Below are 25,080 nucleotides of genomic sequence, written 5' to 3'. Positions count from 1 at the left end.
ACCACAGGCCCTACTGGGAGTAAGCAATCAATGCCAGTTCTTCTTTAGAGTAGGAGAAAGCCATTGTAGCAGGGAGCAGAATGCCTGCCCACTGACCCTTGTCTGCTGTAATAATTGTCAGGACTCTGGGTGCTTTCAAACCCAGCTAAGCAAAGGAATGAGCTAACAAATGTTGGTTCCTCCAAGGTACAGTATGAGCTCTCTGGATTGCACACAGTTGTATTTATTGTCAACATCCTGAAGATGTGGTGTGTTGATATTTCTTTCTATGCTTCTCTGGAGAGGCCTACTTCTGATTCCTATGTAATTCTGCCAAGCTCCTACCTTGTTAGCTTTACACTCCCTTTAATGAGTTTGTTTAGTTATTGTTTTCCCCAGAAGAAACAAATGATCAAATCACAACTAAAACAATGAATGAATAATGCCACAGCCTGGGAATGAACACGTTGCCTGAAGTCTCTGCAAATAAACTATTCAGGAAATAGTTAGAAGAGAAAAATACAGGACATAAGTAAGCATTTATGTAAGTGACTATCTGCCTTTGGGAACAACAACTTCTAAGTTTTGCAATCTAGCAATGAGGAATTAATACTTAACCATTAGGTTTAGGCAGTGATTTGAAGGAGTTAAATTCCCAGGCTGCCTCTTCAGAGCAGGGTGGGGCACTGGGGAAGTCAGAGACTGAAAAAAAGGCACCTGAATGGCCTGGGAAGGAGCAGCAAAACCTTCTGGCAAGCTCCCCTTCCTCTCCTATGCTCCAACTACTCTCCAGCTAAGGGTGTCCTGGTGCACACCAGCAGCTGCAGCCCTGGCTGCACACACCTGCATGCAGGGTGACCCATGAGAAGAGCCTTCCTCACATCAGGAGAGAGTGCCACGTCCTCTCCTCACAGCCACCCCTCCACACTGGTGTGACATTGCATGGCATGGCCAGTGGCGGGGACCTGAGGGCAGGGACATGGACATCATGGAATGCATCCTTTGGGGGACCAGGAGCTGGGAGTGAGCCCCTGTCTGGCCCCTGGTACAGCGCACACAAGGTAAGTGCCCAGCGTGCAGCACCAGCGACGAGAGGGCTTGGGGAGAGGGGGGCTGAATTCAGCCTCTGCCCTGTGTCCTCTGAAGAGCCCCCCCCATTCCAGCACCTGTTTGCTGCTGGCTCTGCTCCCTCTTCACCCCCTTGCTCAGCCTGCACCGCCCTGGCTCCCTCTCCGAGCAGTCCTTTCTGTGCAGGAACTGGGCAGAGCTCTTCTGTTCTGTGCTAGAGCAGCACTGGTTTTTGTCATCTGTGTTTCTGTCACTGTCAGTGTTGACAATGGATTTAGGCAACTGCAAAAGAAAGAATGAAGCAGCCCCTAAGAGCTAGCAATTTGAAGCATCTGCTAACAATAAAAATTAATTGGAGGTTGATTAAACCCTTTACCTTTTCTCTGCTATTTTTTCCCCAAGCTAGCAGGCATGGAAGGATACCCAACATTCTTGATTTTTCTCTGCATAAGAGGCAAACCACTTTGTCATGATGTAAAGTATTGATATAAATTGCGCATAAAATGGCTTGCAACTACCTGCTCTCCTTTTCTAGGAGCAGCCCAGTAGCAGGTGATAGCCTGAAGAAGGTCCCAAAAACTTTCCCCTTGGGATTCTGCATTTGCTGCTGGGTGGATATCCATTTGGCAGAGTGCATTTTTCAGCCCCGTGTTCTCAGAGCAAAGGAAAACTGAGAATTCCTGTGCCCTGTCCCATGGGCAGGAGCAGCAGGACTCCTGGCTGATGGCAGTGCTTCCTAGGACCAGAGCTGGGGTCTCTTACTGGGAGATAAGAATACTGTGGGTTTGTGAACTGGGGTCCCAAGGCTTGCTCAGCTGCCAAGAAGATGGCAGCAACAGGGAATTCCCTTGGCATGGGGATACCCACCTTCATGTCAAAGTGGGGGATTTTTGTTTGCTTGGAAAACCTCCCAGTCCTGCTCCTGTACTCCTTGGGGTTGTTGCATGTGTATTGCTGTTTTTTAAATGTGGTAGTTTTCTGGGTAGACCTCAATAATATTTTAGAGTTGCTTGGGTGTCTGTGGATGAGACTGAAATTCTGTTCTTTTATTTACTTTAGTTGCAGCTTTGGAGATGTAATGGGTAACTATAGGTTATGTGTTGATGCCAACTTTAATTTTTCCAACAGTTAAATTCTTCTGTCCACCCCCTTTTTCACATTTTACATTTTTGGAAGCCTCAGAAACAATTCCCTCCTCCCATTCATGGCTATCCTGGTTATGATTCAATGGATCATCCCATTTTCAGATCTTCACACAGGGGCTCTTTCCCTTCCCCTTTTCTTGAGGTAATTTCCTCCTCTTGTTTGAAAAGGAGGTCTTGTTTTCTCCCTCTACAAGGGACCATAACTGCACTGGCTCTGAGCTGCCTGGGAGCAACCCAAGACAGCTGAGGTGAATTACTTTTGGGGAGTATTTTTCAACCCCTTCAACCCCATGAGGAGGTGAAAGAGTGAGATCCCCTTTCAAGAGCTCCTGGACATGAGGGGCTTGGCACAGCTGCCAGTTGCAGTTGCCTAGTGCCACATGGGCATCAGACACATCCACCCAGGAGCAGCAGATCTGATACATTTTTTAGGGAAATCCATGGCACTGGACTAGGCCTTCAGTGATGTCTGCAAACACTCAGCTCCCTGGAAAAACTTAAAGTGGCTTTGTCCATGTGGCTGTGTAGTATAATGCTTCTTTCTGTTGGAATACATTTCTTTGTGTTTTGATTTAATTGGGATTATTCTCCTGAGAGGTTCCTGATCAGGCTGATTGTATGCTAGCTGTTGGCATAAGGGTGGGAGGGGGCACACATGGCCATGGGGAAGAACAGTGGAGGTAGGATTTCTCCTTGGCACCATCACAGCTGATGTAGCTTGGTTGATACTGCCTGAGGAGCTGCAACACCCAGGCCGTGCTCCCTCAGCCCTCCCTGTATAGGCAAGGTGTGTTATGGGACATGTGTTTAATGGTGCAGTAAAATCTGATGAAATATGTACTTAGAAATACCTGAAGTATTTCCTGCAAACTAATATTGTAATATTTTTGTGGCTGCTGGAGTAATGAGTGTAGGAAGCCACAACATGTGGGCTTTGTCTGCTTAATAGAAAGTGTATGTAATTGCCTCAGTGTAATAAATTTTTATTTCCCTCAAGACTTCTCGTAGGTTTTCTACTTATTTACAATATTGTTGTTTATGGACAAAAACAATTTGCAAGATTAGTTGAGATTATTATCTACAGTACTGATCTTGGTTTGACTTTGTATTATCAGAGTAGGAGAAAACATCTGGATGAGAACAGTCACTGAGAGCTCAGATGTAATAGAATCATAGAATAGTTTGGGTCAGAAGGAACCTTACAGGCTGGCTGGTTCCAACCCCCTGCCATGGGCAGGAGCAGCTTCCAGTAGACCATGTTACTCAGAGCCCCATAACAACTCTTCTGTAACTCAGCATTTCACATGTCTGTGGTGTGCAGACACAGTGTGTAGTTATACAAGCGTAGAAGCTGAGCCAGAGAAAGAACTTTATTTCACTTCTGCTTCTTTTTCCCTCTTTGCCTGTCACTTTACAGACTCTCAGTTATTACTGGCTGCCCAGACAGACACCTTGAAAGATTGTCTTATATTGTGGGTTGCAAGAATAAATAATTTCTGCTGTGTATTTAGGGGTTGACAATGCTGACTGTTCCTTCAGATGGCTCCGTGGCCTCTTGTCCCCTCACAGTGTATCAGAGCCTGTCAGCTGGTGAGTGTGTGCCTGATGCCTCGAGGGGTCTCATCAGCGAGCAGTGCTGGCTGCCACCACGTGTGATGAGAAATCCCACAGATTAAGCAGATTCTTGTAGAAGTTTTTCTACCCTGCCTTCTATGAAATCTAGATTTTGTGTGGAATGCCACAATTGAGGTTTCTAGCTCATCCAGTTCAAGAGAAGCATCTTCAGTGCTTCAGCTCTCCTCTCTTTACTTGGGGCTTGATGTCTAGTGCCACCGAGCCTCAGCAAGATGGGAGCATCATTTGGTCCCATTTTTTCCAGTGCCTGCTGGTACTTCTGATGCCATGAGGGCTGCTTCACCTGTGCTGTGAGGGACCCAAGGCAGAAAGGCAGGGAGCTGTCTCCATGGAGAGAAAGATTTTCTCTCCATTTGCCTTGGCTGAGGAAGCACCCCAGAAACTGTGAGGGTTCCTTCAGCTGGCACCATTACCCGAGAAAAATGTTGTCATGGCTCATCCCTACAAACATTCACCAGGACATTTTAAACACTTAAGCAATGGCATTTCCAACCATGACTTTCAATTAGGAAAAGCTCTAGAGCAAGTCAAGGTGTCCAGTGGAAGTGTGGTGGAGTCACAGGACAGCATGGCCACAGCACAGGTGGGTTTCAATCAGGACATCTTTGCTCTGCAGGAAGGAAGAGAAAGGCTGTTGAGGGCAAACTCTCCTGGGGTTTTTAATGTTATTTTCTGTCTCTGTAGGATATCTCAGTCACCAGTCTGCTCCCTGATGCACTGCAGATATTGGCTTTTTCAGTAAACCAGTCCCTGAGCATGGGGAAAGTAGAGACAAATGTCCTCATCCAGATTTTTGCTAGTGTACTCATCTGTGAAGGCTGCAGTGAAGTTTTTCCTGTTCAACACCATCTCTTCAGCTCTTTATTCAAAAACTCTTCACTGAAAACAAACAAGGGTATCAAAACACTGACTCTCTTTTATCCTGTTGTCCCTTACCTGTCAGATTTCAGAGTTCAATTTCCTTTATCTTATTGGGAAATATGTTTGGGAGAAAATTAATACCATTTCTTAGGTATTAAGGAAATGTGTATGATTTTCAGCCCTAATAAATCAAAACTTAGGAAGAAGCCTTTGTTCAGACTTTCAAACACAACCTTTTTGAATCTCTTATAGGGGAATTCAAAACTTAAATATTATAATGAAGCACATGATCACAGAAGGGGTAAGGTTGGAAGGAATCACAGGTAAGGTTGGAGATCATCTATTTCAACCTCCCTGCTCAAGCAGGGCCCCCTAGAGCACATCACTCAGAATTGTGTCCAAAAGATTTTTGAATCATTCCAAAGGAGGAGACTCTACAGCCTCTCTGGGCAGCCTGTTTCAGTGCTCTGTCAGCCTCACAGTAAAACAGTTCTTCCTATGTTCAGAAGAAATCTCCTATATTTCAGTTTCTGCCCACTTCAGCTAGAAGCAAGAAGGATTGCAGGATTTTCCAGTGTTGTTCTGCTGTCAAGAATCCAGCGACTTTCCATGGTTTAGTGCCCATTTAACTATTTTCTGCTAGAAAACAATTTGTGGCTTTGGCTCATAAATGCAGGACTCTCAACTGGGCTAGCTTGCAGACAAGCTCTCAGGCTCTGCCAGAGCTGTAGGTCTGATTTCTTCAGGGTTTGTTCAGATTAGCTTTAGTGTGACCGAAAAGCTGACACAAGAAGACAAAATTGAACACTGCTTAGACAATATTGCCCATATCTTTTTTTTAACCTCACACATCCGTTCTGCTGTGCTGAACATCAACTGTCCCTGCAGATGTAAAGATCACATCTCTGATGTGAAATGAGCACACAGCTTATAGACTGCAGCCTCCAGCTTAAAGAGAGATCAGCTGCTGCTTGGGAACTTACTCATGACTCAAAGGTAAGGGAAATAAGTACAGGAAAGCATTACCTCTTGCCTGTCCTTTTGCACAATACTGTAAGCATATCTGTATCATCCCAGCTCTCAAATTCCATAGGGAAATATAGGGATTTTTTCCATCAACCACTGCAAGCAGAGTGGGAGCAAACCACGAAGCTGTTCATACCTATGAACACAGAGGAGGCTGGACATGGGGCAGCAGGTCTGGAACAATGCTACCCAAAGACTGGAGACAGAATACAGTTTTATGGGCCTGCTTGAGGAGTGACCTGCTTATCTGGTTTCCACCAGGCACTTTTTGGGGTCCCAAAGCAGAATTTCCTAGTGTGTGTTATTGGCAGGCTCTATTATCCTGCTTGGGTTCCCCCTACACAGCCTGGAAGGAGCCATGTGCCCGTGGCAGTTTCCTGCTAAGCCCAGTGTGGTGCTGGCAGCAGAGAACAGCAAACCAGCCCAGCTCCACATCCTGAGCTTGGGGCACACAGGCTCCAAGCAAATGCTGATGATGGGAGAGCTCACAGTCCATCTATCCTGGGCATTTTCTTCTCTTCAGCATTGCTGGCAGAGCTTCTTGCAGGAGTGTTTTCTTGTCTGAGCGACAACAGAAGCTGGTCAGAAAAACCCTTTTATTTAGGATGATAGCTCACAATTCATTTTGAAAAAGTCTTGGTAGCTCTTCCTGGACACCACATGCAGGACATTGAAAATGAATGCTCTTGCAGAGCTGGGGCCGTGTTAAGAACCAGCTATAGCTTGTCCAAGTGTCTGTTGCCTGCTTCTCACTGGGCTATTGATCACAAATCTCAGACTGTTTTCCATGCTTCCCTTCCCAGCAGATGTTATGGTAAAATGAGTTTTAATTTTTTTCTGAGGACATCAAAGGACATTTGCATTAGTTTTTTTCTTTTTTTTACTGATGATTGAGGTGACTGCAAGTTAAACAGGAGCTTTGTAATTATACTAATCTGTTTTAAGAGGCGTGATAATGTTAATTAGGAAATTTCTAGGCAGTAAGGAACATTACAATACTTGTCATTTGTCAGGAAGTGGGGTGCAGAAGACAGATGCAAAGAAACTTGAGTCACTAATTACACATATCCTACCTAGAACAGAATTTAATTTTGCTTCAGACTGCTTCAAAATGGTATGTTGAAGAAAAATGGGGTGCATAGTGCAGGCTGTGTCTGCTATCCAGCTTAGCCACTGACTAGAGGGCTTAAAACAATGAAGCCAGCAGAGCAGGGCAAGTCCTCCTCTTCCCTTAGGCAGCATTGAGTGGGAAAGACCAGGCATGGCATGAATCTGAATCCCTGCACTGCTTTGGATGGACGTGCCTGGCCCAGTGTAGTGCTTTGCCCTTCCTGTCCCAGCTTCCAGACTAGTCTATAAGTAATGCCTTTAAATTAAGCTGGCTGTGGCCACTGTGTTGATTTTTGAGTCTCACAGCATGTCTGTGAGTTGCAAAGTGATGGAGGGTGAGAGTCTGGCTGCTCATACAACACCTGTCTGTTCCTGAGATTTCATGAGGTTGCTGTTTGGATCTAGGACATTGCTGTCTCACAAAGGAGTAGTGCTGCTCCCACCTTGAATCTCTGCTTCTGCTGCTTCATTTGCCCTAGCACTCATTTGACTCCTTGATGAAGCAATTTGTCTGGGTAAATTGACAGGAAAATACTCATTGATGTAATTCTTAAAATAAAAGTTGACTTTCATGTAAAATCTCAGCTGTAATACTTTAAGATTTTGTGATCCAAAGACTGCATTGCTCTTCAGAGCTTAAGTAAAATCCTTCTTTTACTATGGTCTTGAAGTCTGCTTTGGGCATTGATAAAGGTGTATCTGAATCTTATCCTTGCTTGTCTCCAATAGTCTGCCATATCTGATTAAGTCCTCTTTGAAGGAACCACAAAACCCCAAATTATTCAAGAAGGAATCTGACCACACTTAAAAAAAAAAAAGCTTTAAAAAGACAAACAAACAACAGACTGTGCACTTCAGTCATAAGGGAGGTGGGGACCTTTGACTAACCTGGTAACTGAAGATTGTGATTACTTCATTTGGAGTTTTGGTGACATGTATAAACTGTTATGTTCATGTTTATAATGTCACCATGGATTGTCCCAGAAGAATGGCATTCACTAATGTGAGCAGTGGGGAGATATGCTTTCCATGCTTTGACTAATATGACCTTTGAAACACGCAGCCAGCAGCTTCAAAGAACAGCCACTTGGTGTGTGAATCAACACCAGCCCTGGAGCAGAGCTCTTGAGGAAGGGATATTTGCAGTGTGCTCAAAAGTAAATAGTCAGCATCAAACTGAACAGATGTTTCTGTTCTGGGCTGCTTAGACTGAGGTTGTACTGGTGTAACTCCACCCGCCTCAATGATGTTCATGGCTGATTTACATCATCTAGCCTAGAAGCTTTGGCCTCGTTTGGTGATATGAACTGTTTTGCCCACAACGGGGAAATTAAGAGAGGTTATGGAACTATGATAGCAAGAAGTCACAGAATTGTTAAACTCTTGGATGAGACACACAGCCACTCTCTGGCTATATTTCCCTTTGTATCCTGCTGTGGTTTGCAGAAACAACCCTGTAATGTAGAGCTCTATGGTGAAGTGCAAGGTTTGGAGGAAGTCCCTCCACGCATGAAAACAATGACTCAGAGCAAAGCAAATATTGGCTCTTGGGCAGGACTTCATGGTGGTGAGGTGAGGTAGTAACATAGAAATGCACATCCCTTTGTGGGCAAGTCTACCTCTTGCTGACATTTAGTTCCCTAGAACCAAATCAGCCTCATGGGAGCTGAGATCTCCACCAGAGTCCCAGCTAACATGTTCGATCACTTGGTTGTCATCCTGATGGAAACAAATTAATTTTGCCAGCTGATACGGATTGTACTTGAAGCCCTTTTCTTCAACAGCCAAGGATATCTCCACTGTAAATATGTTCCTGTGAAAAACAACCAAAATATTATGTTTGTGTGCATAACAGACTTGTACCCACACAGTTAAGTCTCAATTAAAACCTAGTTTAATTTTTTGGGATCCAGCTTGGGAATAAATAATAGTGACTCCATTTACTTTGCTTTATGACTTTAACCTACTATTTCTTAATGTTTCTTTTCCATTTTTATTGGGGGTATTGTTGTGGATTTGGGGATTTTTTTTCTGCTTTGTAATTGTCACAAGGTTCTTTTATTTATTGACTTCTTATCATATTGTTTTCTTTCCTTTGTTTCTCTCTCTTTCAGTAACAGTCTTTTGCTCTCAGCAGTAACTAAAGCAGCATGAACATTTTCATTCAGTCTGTGTTATCGTGCAGCAATGACTCAGTCATCATGTCAAGATGACCAAGAGCAAAGCTTGTCATGTCTGCAGAAGCTTCTGTCAAACAAATAATAGCAGCTTTCACCTGATCAAGTCTCTAGCTCCATCTCTTGACTACTGTACTTTTTTTCACCAGAGTTAATATTCTTCATAGTAATTTGTGTGGTTTATGTTTTGGATTTATGATTAAAAAGTATTGCTAGCAATCAGGATGTTTAGTTACTGCTGAGCAGTGCTTGCACTGCACTGAGGTGTGCTTTGTTTCTCATACTGCCCCATCAGTGTGTGGGCTGAGGATGCACAAGAAGCAGGAAGGGGACACAGCCAGGACAGCTGACCCAAGCAGACCAAAGGATTATTCCATACCATATGGGTTGTGCTCAGCATATAAAGCAGAGGGAAGAAGAGAAAAGGGGGACATTTGGCATTGGTCCTCCTAGGTCACCATTACCCATGATGGAACCCTGCTTTTGTAGAAATGGCTGAACACTTATACACTGATGGGAAGCAGTGAATGAATTCCTGATATTGCTTTGCTTCTCATGCAGCATTTGCTTTATCTATTAAACTGTCTCTATCTCAACCCACAAGTTTTTGCACTTTTACCCTTCCAATTTTCTCCCCCATCTTGCTGGAAGAGCGGCTCCAGCTGCGTGAGGCTGAGCTGCTGGCTGTGTGATAACCACACATCAGAGGCTGCCAGGACAAACTGAAAAGCAGTGCATGGTTTAAAAGCATGCATGTGAGAGATAATAGCATCTGGCTCATGAAAACAATACTCCGTTCTCCTTCATCTCTTCAATTCCTGAAAAGAAATTTATCTTCCTCACCCCATTTCCATAGTAATCCCTGTCAAGAAGAAGCTTTATAACCATTATATCTTATACTAATGCTAAAATAGCAGAAAAAAGAGGCAGCAAGTTCTATATTGGAGAATCCACATAAGACCAAAAAAACTCAAAACTAGGGGAAAAAGTATCACCACCTTGTTATCTCTGTAAGTACAACAGAGCATATACAAAGGTGTTAAAGGTACATAGAAGGGATCATTCAGCTACACTGATCTTAGTTTTCTCTTGCAGAAGGCAACTATGATGTAGATGCTTTGGATTTTTGTAAACTACACACCTACTCTTTATGTCAGTATTCACCATGAATTCCAAAATGCTAATAATACTTTTTATATTTTAAACCAGTAAACTAGAGTTTGTAGTAAAATGTCAAAATGTATAACTACAATGTGTCACAGGGAGACAGTGGAGCAAACATGAGCCCACCTATATCTCAGGCTCTTGCAAGAAATTTGAATGTGAGGCCATTTCTTTAGAACTCTTTTTTTTTTTTATTCCAAGATTTGCATCTTACAGTTTTTAACACAAGTATCTGCAAATTAAAAGCATCCAGCTGTGTGTTTATGTGTATGCACTCATCTACATTCGTGTGAATATTTCAGGGAGTGCAGAACCTCTTGTTTTAGGTCAACACTGATAATCTAGCAGTTGTTTATATTTAAATGAATAATGCTGCTAAGCAGAAGGTTCTGCCTTCTGGAGTCCACTCTTTTTTTTTGCATTAGGAACTATCTGTAAATGATTAACACTCTGGAAATCAAACTAGGAGAGCCAAGTGCGAGAGGTGCAGGGAGGAAATCAAGAGAACTGTTGCAGAGCACCCCTCCTCTGCAGGAACAGCAGACTGGAAGGGCCTTTGGGCAGCTCCTTCCCCTGACATGAAATCAAGTAATTATTTTAACAGATGGATCCAACTTCATTCTAATTGCAGTCAGGTCTTTCCTTTTTTCCCTGCATTGTTTTTACTCCTGTTAGAATATTTCTGAAGTGCCACTGGCCTGGAAGCATTGTGATTTCCTGCCTGTGTTTACCCCTGTCTGACATGGGTGACTTTGTGTTTCAACAGCTGAGCATGTTCACTCAGTTGTGACATGGAGAAGCATTTTCTGTGAAGATCAAAGGAAGGGTTAGTTGCAGCCAACAGAAGATTATTTGAGTTAGGATGGGAGACAAGTCTGCCTTTGTATGAGAGTGATGCTGGAGAGGTGCATGCTGGAAGAGGCATGCCATTCCTCTCAACTGGTGAAGGGAGATTCTTACATAAAAATTCTTTTGAGGATTTGCTAAATAATGTATTAAGCTGGTTACATTTCTCTCAGGGTTTTCAGTTTCTGATTGAGGTGGAGTCAGAAATAGCTCATTTGTACTTTAGCAAGAGTTGTACTACAACAGCAAGAGGGAACGAGCTCTGTGCTTGGCTTGGAGGCCCATTTGTGTGTCCATGCAGAGGCTGTGTGTGCATGCAGAGTGAGACATCTCTCTGAGAGTACTCCCTGTGCCTTGCCCTGCCTGTTGTGACCCTGAACAGCTCTGTTTACCCAGTTGTTCACATAGCTCCCTTTTGAGCTTGCCTCCAGCTTGCCATAAGCCTTGTGTCACCTCCTTGGCTCTCAGTTTAAGGGTCCAGGGAGCCACATTAAGCCTGTGATAGGAACAGCACAGCCCCTCCATGTGAGCCAGACTGTAGCTTCTGGGGATTAATATTCCTAGGCTTGGAGTGGTGTGGCTTGGACCTTACCTTGTACACCAGGAATTAGCCTGGGTCAGACAGGAATATCCAGACAGTCTGCTCCTGGGCAGCAATAGAGGCATTTCCCCAAGCCAACTGGCCATTTTGGGGGAGAAGCTGGTCAGGCAGTGCTAGCTTGCCTCCCTGTTTCTCTTGCGGAGCCTGGAAACTGGCAAAAGTTTATAATCCTGTTCTTGCTTTTCCTGCTATTTAATTTCTGTAGTTGCCATGGAGATGGTATGTGATGGTACTTGAGAAAATCTTTTATTAAGATGTTTTCAGCTATGATTGATGTTTTTATACAGTCATGGGAGAGGTTTTTATTTGCAATCTAGCAGACATTATTAAAAATATGAAATGGTCTTTGATTGTGCAGCAAAATATCCTAGGAACTAAAATGCTTCAAAGTATCACAGGCTGCTCATGGAAACAGTGTAAAAATCTATTCTGCCCCTTCTCCATTCTCCCATTTATTTCTAGTTTTAAGACTTCATTCCTGAGAATAAGAAATTGAAATTTAGAAGTTGGAAGTTCTGGCTTTAACTCTTCAAAAAGGAAAAAAAATGCTACTAGGTTGTAGTGAGATGGGTGATTCTTGTCTCCCTAGTAACAAGTGACAGAACCAGAAGAAATGGCCTCAGGCTGTGTCAGGGAAGGTTTGAATAGTACAGTAGGAAAAATTTCTTCCCAAGAAAGGTTCTCAAGCCTTGGAACAGTCTGCCCAGGAAGGAGGTTGAGTCACCATTCCTGATGTAGATGTGGTGCTTGGGGTTGAAGTGGTGGACTTGGCAGTACTGGGTTAATGGTTGGACTGAATTATCTTACAGGTCTTTTTCAACTTAAATAACTCTATGATTCTAGGCTTGTTAACAATACAGTGGGTGGATATGTTTGTATATAACCTTAGTAAGCACATAAAAACTTGCTTTGGTTGCTTTATTTCATAATTCATATTCTCCAGCTTGGTTTGTTACTTGCTATGTATATGAATTAAAATAATCAGAGTGATTAGTATCATTAGGATCTCAGGAAGGTGATTAAAACACAGAGATAAATAAAAGAGTCCTATTTCTGCAGTTGCTGTATCCTCTGAAGTTCCCCCTTTTCATAACTTACCAGACTCTCATTCTAGCCTTTGCAATTTGTTACTTTTCTGAAAAAAATAAATTTTAAATTTGTGAGGTAATGTAGTTACCAAGTCTCCTCTCTCTATTCCTAACAATGATGATGCCAAATGTTTTAACTCTCTCCTTCTCATATATTGAACAATGCCTCTTTTCTTTTATGTCACAATGAAAAAATCAAATGTATTTTCATTTTATGTTCCCACACTGGTAATTGCCCTTTTACTCTTATTTCAGCTGTGCTTCAGTACTTCATATGGACCTTAATTGATATCTGAGTATATTAATTGCACTATGAAAACCATTGGAACAAGGACTTTATTTTATTTATACATCTGTGAAGTACTGAGTACAGCCAGAGCTCTGTGAATAATAATAGCTAAATGATAAGCCTCTCCCAATTCCACATGGTAGCTCTTTGAAAAATATGGTTTTTGTTAAGGACTCTGAATTCTTGCTTCAGAGTTAACTCATAATTGGAAGTTTAGAACATGTTCCACCCCTTTCTCTCTTTTTTTTAATAAGATTCATTGAGGTCTGACAAAATCCCAGTTATTGAAAATGGTGCACAGCTTTTGAAACAGTACACGCCATTAAATCTGTTGGGAACACCTTTAGATCACAAATACATAGAGAAATCAAGAAAAAATAGGAGCAACAGTTTAACTAGCTTTGATGAGTGAGCTGACAACAGATATTTAAAGTGTTTGGGTTTTTTTCTGCTCATCAGTTCAATTTATATGCATAGCAAGTTTCCATAAATAATGGTGTATACCTTTTAGTCAATGCAAAATATGTTCCTTTTTCTAAGTTTTCATTTCACAGACCTGGCAACTGCAGTTTAATGTGCTTTAGGAAAACACACATGTAATATGGATAAATTGCATTTCACCATATAACTGAGTCTCCAATGCAGATTTTAGTCTGCAAGTGATAAACTTAGTGGAATTATTGCCAAAGATACAGATTTCAGCCTGGCTTTCATTTGCCATAAAACCCTTATTTTACTTTGACAATAAATAGAGACTTTGCATGTAAAATGTCATTTAAAAATACTGACAAAATGATGTGAAAATGTTCTCTGGTACACAATCATCAGGTCCTGCCTGAGTGCTGGGAACAGGACCATACCCACCAAGGCCACACTGCTGCTCACTTATTTTGAACAGCAAGTGCTGCCACTCCAGTGACAAATGGATTTCTCTGACAGATGATTCAAACCTCCCTCCCCCACGCCTCAGCTTGTGCAGGACCCTCATGTGGCTGGGATGGGGATACCAGGCAAGTGCTGAGAGTGCCTTGCTTGAGGCAAATTTGCCATTTCTTGAGCTCGTTTACCCCAGCACACCCTGTACAGGTCAGTGTCACCCCTGACAAACTGCACAGGGTCACCAGTTTAAATCCCTTGCTGTGAATTGTGAATTTGACCCTTCTTTAGTGTTAAACACTGGCAGGTGGCTGATAAAGAGCATAATGGTAATGGGGTATGTTTTGGATGGATTATTTCAGGCAATTAAGTGAGGCAGTGAGGGAGCAGCAGGCCAGAGGAAAGCAATCCTCAAGCCTGTTTTGCAACCAAGTGAAATGCTGGCAGATCCACAATCTCAGTCCATGGTCTGTGTGCTCAGGGGTTATCTAGGAAGGACTTCAAAGTGGGTAGGTGACTTTCATGGCTTGTTCCAAAACACATTAAAGTGAAGTAAATTAAATTTCTGTATTTTTTTTCTGAAAAACTTAAGGGCAAGATGTTTCTGTGACAAGCCTCATGCATTTGGAAGCACTGGAAGAATGTGTCAACAGTTTGAAATCTGGGGTCTGACAAAGTGGCCTGTATGCTCAGACAGATGTTTCGGTGATGAAGAAACTTGCATTTTATGCCAGCAGTTTTGAATATTTAAAGCTCTTTCCTGTAGAAGTCCTTAGTTGACTGAAGTAGTACCATGGCTCTGAAGTTGTGTCTGCAACTGAATTCCCCAACTGAGGTTTGTCTTGAGACTTATGTGTGGGAAGCTCTGCAGTGCTGTGGATGATATCACAACTGGATATCACAACTGGAAACTCAGAGAATATCATGTTTGTTACTTATTAAACTGGCTGTTCCATCAGTCCTTTAGCCTCTGAAGGATATTAAATGGCAAACACTGCACAAATAATGAAACCTTTCACATGATAAGATGGGAACAGAAGGGCTCTGGTGGCTTTCAGGGCAGTACAGCAATTTTGTAATCTGTCTTCAGTTGCAGGTTGTCTTTCATGAATGGTTTTTCTAGCCTGAGATATTCTTTTTCTCTTCTGAGCGCTGCTGTATGTGGTAACCCTGGTTCGTTAGAAATTGCCTGCTGATTTGATTCACTCTGATTTGAGACGTTTGCAATGTAGTTTTCCTCTTTACTGCATTTCCCCCCATTTTTTAATTTAATATAAGCATGTGTGTGTATGAACCCACATGAGACAGTTTTGCCGTGCTGTAGCTGCATGGTGTTGCTGTACTTTCATCTCATCTCCCTGAATGGATCCATGTGATATTTGACCTCCTTAATGGAGGGCATCATTCTCTGCTCTCAGTCTTAAGGGGTCTGTCCAGGCCTGGATGCTGCTGTCTCCATGCCAAGCAGGCTCATTAAAGCTGTCAGCCTGGAGCAGGCAGTGCAGTATATGTGCCAACAGCAGCACTCAGGTGAAACGTGGCCATATCCATAAGGTGAGCTGAGCCGTGAGCGTGAGGCTTGAGCCCAGCTTCTGCCTTGATCACACACATGCACTACTTTTTCTTGGGTGCAGACCAGGAGGCTGCTTAAGTTAGGCACAGAAGGGTGTCACAGCATGAGGATTTTAAGCTGAAAGATGGTAGATTTAGACTAGATATGAGGAAGAAGCTTTTCACGATGAGGATGGTGAGGCACTGGAACAGTTTGCAAAGAGAAATTGTGGATGCCCCATTCCTGGAAATGTTCAAGGTTGGATGGGGCTTTGACCAGCATGGTACAAGGTGTCCTTGCCCATGGCAGAGAGGTTGGAATTTAAGCTCCCTTCCAACCCAAACCATTCTGTGCTTCTCCAAGAAGAGAATTGACCTTTGTAAGATTGTTTCTGTTCAGACTCAGGCTGGTCCTTGTGATAGAAATCTTATGTGTCCCACAGTGATATCTGAGCCAAGCTCACAGGTACCTGGAGAAGCAACCACTGTGGTGCAAAAGCAGTTGCTGTTCTGGGGAGGACACCCATGATGCAGGGCACTGGAAAACCCACTGCTGGAGATTTGATTCACAGCCTCTGAGGCACACACTCAGGTCATCAGCAGTACCCACACATGGATCTGATTTAGCACATTATTTTAGATGACCAGTGGAACACATGACCTCATCCTCTGCTCACCAGCTGAATTCAAGAGCTGGATGGAGACCCTCCTGTGGTCTGGCTTAAGATCAGTGGTGTTTCCTCCCTGGTGTGCTGGTTGCCTACTGAGTCCTGTGCAAGGTTTGTGATCCCCAGCTGAAAACTGTGAGGAAGGACCTGCAAGGAATTGCATCCAGAGATGCAACCATAATGACAGGATCAGCCTCTGGAACAACAAGAGCCACAGAGAAACTGAGTTCTCTGCTGGGAGTGGTGGGGATTTGTTACAATTACTAATGTAAGTGCAATAAAATGATGGGGTAAATGAGGGGGCAGTTTCTGTTTTCTATTCCCTTCTGTCTCCTTTTTCTTAAACACTTCACGACAAGGCTGACAAGGCCACTTCTCCACCTCCTCACAAGGGAGCATGTTGTCATTTCAGAAGTACAAGTCTTCAGAAGCAAGAAAACAGTTTTGATTTAGTTGGTGTTTTTTGAAGCTGCTGTGTGGGCAGGATGAAGTGGTCAAACTCTGGGCAAGATCAGTGCTCAGGATTTGATGCTACAGCATCAAGGCATAAGGAAAGAAAACACATTCCCTCTGCTTCTGCAAGGCCTGGGTGGTGTCCCTGTGACAGCACTTCCCCAGAGTGGGAGGAGGCTGCTGTGTCCCTGTAACAGTGAGTGCTGATCTCTGCAGGAACGTCTGTGCTGGGGTGTCACATCACGCACTGGCTCCAGTGGGGTGTGCTCCCAGAGCATGCAAAACACTGTGTGTGTGTGTGTGAGAGCCCAGAACATGCTGCTGGATCCCACTGCAGGATCCCAGGGAGAGGATGCAAGAGAGGAAGGACCTCCAGTGGCCAAGCACCAGAGGCTATGGGCTAAAACCTTGAGTAATGCTTCTCACTGGAAGCTTCTCTTACACAAGCTGTGGCACTGATGCTGCAATAGTTAGCAGAGGGAGCCCTCTCACTTCCTGCTCTCTTGTCTCTGAATCCCTTTGGGCCCATCAGTCATGTCTTGGTGACACCTGGCAGGCAGCCAAGCATTTCTCTCACAGCAGTTCTGTTGTCTGCTTCTCCTGCCGCTACAGAAACAGAGGGGCTGGAAACAGTTGGATTCTGCTTCTTGGCTTAAATATTACATTTGGTTTGTAATAAGGCTGTTGTTTCTTCACACTTTTGGGGATGCCTTTGCTTAGTCTGGGAACTATCTAGCCACAACATCAATCCTCCCTCCAAGTGCTTTTGAGACAACATGTTGCTCTTTATAAATGTTGAGGGGTAGCAGTCTCTGTGGCTGGTAGGCACTGCCTGTTCAGAGCTGCCCAGGGACCTTCTTGGGTAAGTATGATGAAACATGAGGCTGTAAGCATAGAGTTGGATGCTGCTTTACAGCCTGGAAAGAGTTGTTATGCTGGGTTATATTACCATGACCTTGTTTATAAAAACTGATGGTATGTTTGTCTTCTCTACAAGCTAATGGGGCTCCTCACAGCACTACAGAAGTGACCTTGAATGGGTTTTTAATACACTTAGGATGGCTTGCAATGTGTTAGAACATTTTGACAGTGGACAGGGAGCTCTATCAAGTACATGTTGTTTGACCTCGCTGAAATGGCATCTTTAAATGATTTCTTTCCAAAATAATGAATCCTGCTTGAGTGTTTTTAATTTCTTGGCTTCATAGAAAGCTTGCAAATCTTACTGAAATTTAGACAGTCTGATTAGAAAGTTATTTAATGAAATAACACAATACATTATAGAAACTTTCAGGAGACCTATGTTCCCGGCTGCCCTGTCAAATAGTGGATATGTTAACACATAAGATAATTGTGTTCCAATAGGAATGGTTGATTGCTGATGGTTTTCCTTCTGGATAATGTAAAACTAGGTCCTCTTCGGTGGGGGGGGAACCCCCTGTCTTTGGTTTTCAACTGCCTGGTTTTGTCTTTCATGAGATTTAAGGTGTTCTACTGAAGGACAGCAAAACTATCATGCCTTTCCATTCCCACTTGTTTATTACTTAAGCCCTAGTCAACTATGCAGAAGTATTTCTTATCACTTTACTCACTGCAGCATGAAATCAGTGCCTGAGAAGTACAATAATTTGGTTTCGATTGAGTCATAACATGCTATCAGAAAACCAGCATTATGTTGCTCTTCTTAAACTAATAAGTATTTTTGTATTTCTTTGCTTTGTGATTTGCAGACTCAGCTGTATGGAGTTTTACTTGCTGCTGCTTCAAATTTTCTCATCAGTATCTCTTTGAATATACAGGTATGATATTGTTTCTCTTTATTCAGTGTTGTTTATATTGAGCAAGTACTTACATTGCTGTTTGGTTCTGATGAAGTTCAAAATGCAACTTTTGTTGCATTTAATAAACCTTCACTCTTTCATTAACTGTAATCTAGCAGTGCCTTGGTATAGTTGCTGGGATTTGGGAGTTGTTGGGAGCTCTCAGCCTGTTCTGTGCTGTGATTGTCATACAGAAATAGAAGAAATATTCATAACTCCTCCTACTCCTTTTAATCTGCCAGAAAGAAATACCAGCTATGAGTCACTCATGGTCCCACTGAACCTGGGAGTAAGGGAGGACACTAGAAGAGACAGTGTCAAAAGCTTTGCTGAAGTCTAAAAAGATTACATTAACTGGCTTTCCTAGATCAGCTATGTGGGTTACCCTGTTACAGAAGGAAACCAGGTTTGATAAGCAGAACTTTCTCCTGATGAAGCTGTGCTGGCTGTGACCAATGACTGCGTTGACGTCGAGGTATTTTTCAATACCTCCCAGAATCTTTTCCATGATTGTCCTGGCACTGGATTGAGACTGACAGGTCTTAATTCTGATTCTTGTCTGACTGACAGGAATTTTTCAGGGTTCTCCTGCTTGCCCTTCTTGTAAGTTGGGCCAATGTTCACCAGCTTCCAGTCAGCTGAGACCTCTCTAGATTCCCAGTTCAAAAATCATCAAGAGAGGTTTTGCGATGACATCATCTAGTTCTTTGAGGATTCTTGGATGAATCCCATCACGCCCTATGGATTTGTAGGGATCCAGCTGGAGGAGTAGATCCTGCACAAGTTCAGGGTCAGCTGGGATTTGATCATTCTCACAGCTGTGGTCCTCCAGCTCCGAGCACTGAGCCCCCCTTGGTCCATCATCTGTGTTGAAGACAGAGGCAAAGAATGCATTAAACACCCCTGCCTTGTCCATGTCCCTGTTTGTGAGGTGCCCATCCTCATCCTGTAACAGCCTGATGTTATCTCTATGCTGCCTTTTGATATTATATATCTGAAAGGTATATTTTTATTGTCCTCCACATTTGTGTCACTCTTCAAGTTGAGCTTTGGCCACATGAATTTTCTCCCTGTAGTGGCAAGCTGCATCTCTGTATTCTTCCAGGTCACTTGACCTTGCTTCCACTGGGCACACACCTTCCTTTTTTGCCTTAGACCCAAAAGAAGATCCCTGTTCACCAAGCCAGCCTTCTGCTTGGCTTCTGAATTGCTGCTCCTGTGCCCTTAGGAGGTGATGTTTAAAAAGTGACCAGCACTGACAGACCCCAGTACTACTGAAACATTTCCCAGAGGACTTTTCTAAATAGGTCCCTGAGCAGCCTGAAGTCTACTCTCCTCATGTCCAGAGTTGAGGTTTTGCTGCACTTTTCCTCCTGTCAACAAAGATTTTAAGCTTGAGCATTTTGTGGTCTCTGTGGCCAAGACGGCGCCAGTCACCGCGTCACTCACGAGAGCTGACAAGCAGCAGATCAAGGAGGACGTCTTTCTGAGTCAGCTCCCTGAGGACCTGCTCCACAAATGCATACAGACATAAAGGTTTTTACAATATTGGACCTCAAATCAACTTTGGCCAATTTAGTTCTTCTTCTGCAATTAAGATAAAATAACCTGAGTAAACACTATTTAAATAATAAAAATAAAGGAAGGTGTTGTCCTCAGAACTGTGGTAAAGCATTGTAGGATGTCAATTATAAAATCCTTTCCATTTTAGTAATTAGAATACATAGTAGAAAGTTAATGTTTTCATTATAATCTGTATCTTGTAGGCTTCATTGTATTTTGAGGTCTTCTAACAAAAGTTTTTAAAGCACAGAAGACATTGTTGTGTAAATTGTCCAGAAGAAGTATTTTTGCTAGCTAGTATTTTAGAAGTTGTACAGGTCACATATAAAGCTACTTCCTGCTTTTTCTGTAAAGGATGAAATAGAAAGTCGTGGAATATGAAAGTTTCTGTTCATAGCAACCCAATTTATTAAAGTTAGAAGTTTCTTCAGTGATTCCCTTCTATTTAAACATCATTAGCTGGAGAATCCCATAGAGAGAAACCTATTTAGCCAGAGGAGGTAGCCAAGTTGAGATGACTGCTGCCTTTCCAACATGAGTTCCAATGGGTGGTGACAGTGCTAGGACAGGCTCTGGGAAAACCTCTGAAGTTGAAATAGAGAGGTAAAGATGAAGTGAAGAAGAGGTGAAGTGGAAATTTCAGTCTGGCCGTAATAATGAGATTGTTCAGATTTCATATCTTTGTCTGCTGAGGGTACTGGGTGCCAAAGTAGATACTTTGCAAGGGGATGTACCAAGGCATACAAGCAGACTTCCATTGACTTGTAACCATAGCTGGATTTGGACTATCAGCTTTTTAAATGCTGATTAGGGAAACCCAATGGCTCTCACTGCCATTTGAGAGAAAATTTAAACTGATTTTTTTATCCTTTAAATTAGGTCTTTCTCCATTTAGTAACAATATCTTCTAAATATGAATAATGACTTTCCCTAGATCTCAACATTTATTTTCACATCCTATTAACTGGACAGGCCAAAATTTTTCTTTGTTCTGTCCCCTTCTGACCATGTGGTCCATTATCCTGCTTCTCTTCCCTCTAGCAGGTTGTCTACTAAAGAACAGCTTATCATTTGCAATGTATTTCAGCTGAGTTATAAACAACCTCCACCTAAATACCATTTGCACACATCACTGTGCAAAGAAGACAGACATCTGGAGAAAGAAGGCTGTAGGGGAGTTGCTGAGCTCACCTTCCTGTGTTTGCTGCACATCTTTTCAAACTCACTGTGCCTTCAAAAGTTAATCCTACAAGAATCTGGGGTGAAAATACATCTCAGGATTCAGTTAAAAATTTGTCCTATTTAATTTTTGGGAGAAACTTGGATTCTTGAATAATAATTTGAATATTATTTACTATTAATTTAATTTGTATCTTCATTGGGCCTTTTTTTTTTGTTTCTTTGTTTATAAAAATGGAAAATCCATTTTGGATGGGTGGCTCAAGTTTGATTTTCTTTTACTCTTTTTTCTTCTTGGAGGGCTAAACTTCCTCCTAGACTTTCATCCTCCTGAACATGTTCCACAGCACGAAGCTGCAATAATGTGCTACATCTTCTCAACAAGAGCATTGACTAAGATTATGGGCTGTTACAGGCATATGCTGTTTGTCCCATGTTCTGTGAAGTAGCCTACAGAGAGGGAGGGGAGAATGAGGAAAATCCTTTACAACCTCCCCAGGCTCTGCAGGGAGACTTCTAAAATCAAATATCAAGTGATGGAGAAAAAGATTTCTTTTACTACCATTTATACTGTAATAACTGTATCATTTGAGTTCCACCTTTTTTGACCCATGTGCAGAGAGGCTGGAGAGTTATTTGAGAAAGGAAAATATAATCTGCAGAATTAATTTGGTAAACATTGCATCATTCCCAGTTATGACCCTTTCTTGATGGAGGCTGTATGGACTCTGTTTCAGAAGATCAGTGTGATCAAAGACATTGTCTTGCTACATACATGTTCTTGCTGTACAGCCAGAGAAAAAACAATTACAACTTGTGCCAATGATACCTTCTTCATGCAACAGGAAGTGTTGATGAAGTATTACTTGAGTGTATATGACACCTGTGCCAACTGTTATTTCTTTAGAAAACAATGCTTTACTTATGATCTCCTTCTGAGGTCAAACAGGAGACTGTAGCCAAATCATAAATTTTATTTAATAATTTAGAGTCCTCCCTACAGAAGATGTGAGTAAGTGCTGTCTTTTTCATTTTGAAGGTATATTTGTGGTGAGGATAGGTTTCACAGACAGGAACACCCTGTTGTCTGTTCCCTCTGTCCCAGTTTGTTGCCACAGTTCTGATTCTGCCCCGTCTCCTGCCTTTGAGTGTTTCCAGATTCAGAGCACAACTGCTGAGCTTTGCTTTGAGACAGGAGCAGCTGTGTGCAGTGATAGCTGGGAAGCACTAGCTAGTGTTCACTTAGCATTTTTCAGCTTTATTCAGAGGCCTCATTTTTCAGCCCTTTCCACCACAGCTAAGAAAGCACATCTGAAGCAGCACCGAGTTAACACAAAGCTCTGCAACAACAAGCTCAAAGTCATGCTTAAAAAGAAAACCTCAATACACCTGGAATTTGAAGTTGACAGCCCCCGTAATTATGCCACTTTTGTCAGACATAACACAATGGAAGTCTTTCTATTCATGCCTGTTCCTAATAATTAATTTTCTAGAAATGCGCTCATCTGCGACGGGTTTGCCAAGCAGAGCCGAAGCCCTGCTACAGGAGCAAGCTGTGGTGGAGTGGGATTGCCCTGCTGGGCCTTGCAGAGCTGGGCAACTTCACAGCCTATGGACTCGCCCCCATTGCTCTGGTCGCTCCACTGGGATGTGTTTCTGTTATAGGTGAGACAATTTGCCATTTCTTGCTCAGGTATGTGCTTTAATCAGATGCTTGCTTCTGGCTAGAGGAATAATACCACAGAAACTGCAGCAGGAACACAAGAGGAAAATGTTAATGTCGTGGTTTGAAAAGAAATTATTCATATAATTACATGAGCTGACAGTTTGACAAAAACTGTCTACTTAAATCAAAGACTCTTCTAATATATTTCTTTTTCCTTGATTTTGTCTTTTGTGTTACTCTGTGCTCTGCTAGCTCCTGCTCAATGCTGTAAGTGTTGCCAACTCTGCAAGCCCCTAAAGAGGGGGACTGGCATCCTGCTGAATGCAAGAGTTGTGCTCTGGTCCCAAGTACCTACAACATATTTTCTGTGTTACCATCATGCCAAGTGGTTTCTTCTGCCTGTTCCCTTCCCATCACCATGATTCATGTTGATGTGGGCAAACTTGCTTGACACCCCGTAGTGTGTGACAAAAAGGGCCTAGAAATTTCCAAAATGTTTAGTATATTTATGGGCATTATTAAACATGTTCATTTGTTCCTTTATGTTCAGAGTAATTGGACTTTAGCTTAAGTGACATGATTTTACTCTTTACTTCATGTGGGGGTTTTTGTTATTAAGGTGCTCAGGTATGAGATGTCTGGTTTTTTTTACAAAGCAACACACATTTGAAAGTATGTCTTTATGTTGTGCTATGTAAAGCAGGGTAGACAGGGCAATATTGCACAGAAGCTGTAAAAACAGGAACAGAGGGTGCAGCTACATCCCTTAACCTGGTTACTTCACATCCACAGCTGAAACATCCAGGACTGAGAGATCCCAGCAGTTCTCAATATTCTGGGCCTCATTTACTTGCTATTGGCAAGGGGTAACATTTCATTGTCTCCAGCTACCACTTGCATGCTTGGAAGTGACATTGCAGTGAGTGATTCTCCATGGGAAGGTAGAAAAGATGAAATACTTTCCCAGTGCATTGCCTAGCTGTAGTGGAAGGAAGCAGCTAACAATATATAGGTGCAATTTAGGAGAGGGAGAGGGAGAAGGAAACTGCAGACAATTTACTGTAACCTTTAAACTATTGCAGAATTTCAGATTTAAAGCCATGTTAGTTCATCATAGTAGGAAAGAGTTCTCAAAGAAATGAATGACATATTTCCTGAGATGAAAATGTAAATTAATATGACATATCCCAGTATGATTTTGGTGGCAGTATCTGTACCAATTGCAGGCATTGTCAGACATCGCTGAACATCCAAGAACATTGGCTAATATAATTTGTTGTCCTAACTGAATACAATGCAAATATAGAAAATTAGAAATAAAAAGCAAAAAGCAGTGAGTAGGAAGAAAAATCCCAATATTTATTAAACTGAAAAATATGAGAACACATTTAAGGTTGATTTTTTTCCAATCAGATTCCTTCTTTGTTTTTGCAAAATGTGAAAAAATGTTGCATCTGGTGATTCCTTCATTCTCCACTTCCCTTACTTACAACAAATGCCAAGAAACCATTTTTCTAACTGTTATGTCTTACCAAAATTCTCATCCACTTTTTTTTAAACTGTCCCAGAATGCTTATTCTGGAACATCCCAGAAAGCACTTTAATATCTTATATTCCATTCCCATAAATCAGCTGACAGTATCCATTTCATAGCCCAAACAATAGAAATATCTGAAATTTTATTTAGTCTAGCAAACATTCCCTTAAGGAAGAGCAAGTAAAAATTGTGCAGACAGCCAATTACAGCAATAACTTCCCAGTAACACTTCCTATTACAAGATACTTTCATGTCTTCTGAAATTAAAGCCAGAGAGAGAGCATCCTTTCAATTTCAAAAGAGTTCATCATTTAGGGCAATGACAAACTGCCCAAGTCACGTGTGCATCATCTGCTAACAGCTGCACCAAAGGTAGTTTAGGCAGCAGGTTTTCCAATATAAAAGATCAAGAAACAGTTTTCTCATTAAGTGGTGACCACTTTTAGAGTGGTGGAGGGTGGCCTTTGCAGAGTATAGCTTACAGGGTTTTTTGAGGTATTGTTGAATGTCTTTCATAAATTCTTTTTAATGAACAAATTAAGTACTTGATAACAAACTCCAAATGCATACCTGAACCCTAAGTCCAACCTCTGAGAAGCACTTTGTTCCCAAATTCCGTGTCACCATGTCCCATATGGCAGGGGCTGACTCTCTCTGACATTGGAAATGAAGTACATGTGGTGTGCTGAGGAGAAATGTGCTCTGCACTGTGCCCAGGCATCAGGGGGAGTCTCTGCAGGTCTCCATGACTCTGAGTTTACAAGAAGAGTTTCCTTTG

The 25,080-nt window shown here is 42.3% G+C and overlaps 1 protein-coding gene across 1 annotated transcript in view; it reads left to right on the top strand.

The window, feature by feature from the left end:
- The first annotated feature begins 672 nt into the window (after positions 1-672).
- The window catches only part of NIPAL2 (NIPA like domain containing 2), a 52,278-nt gene continuing 27,870 nt past the window's right edge, over positions 673-25,080 (top strand). The window contains exons 1-3 of the mRNA XM_064392684.1: positions 673-1,040; positions 18,268-18,336; positions 22,593-22,764. Coding sequence (XP_064248754.1) covers positions 927-1,040; positions 18,268-18,336; positions 22,593-22,764 — 355 coding nt within the window. The 5' untranslated portion in view covers positions 673-926. The remainder of the gene's footprint in view (positions 1,041-18,267; positions 18,337-22,592; positions 22,765-25,080) is intronic.

Source organism: Passer domesticus, chromosome 1 (genome assembly GCF_036417665.1).
Source record: "Passer domesticus isolate bPasDom1 chromosome 1, bPasDom1.hap1, whole genome shotgun sequence".
Taxonomy (NCBI): Eukaryota; Metazoa; Chordata; class Aves; order Passeriformes; family Passeridae; genus Passer; species Passer domesticus.
The sequence above is the reverse complement of the archived record's forward strand: the minus strand, read 5'-3'. Positions and strand labels throughout refer to the sequence as shown.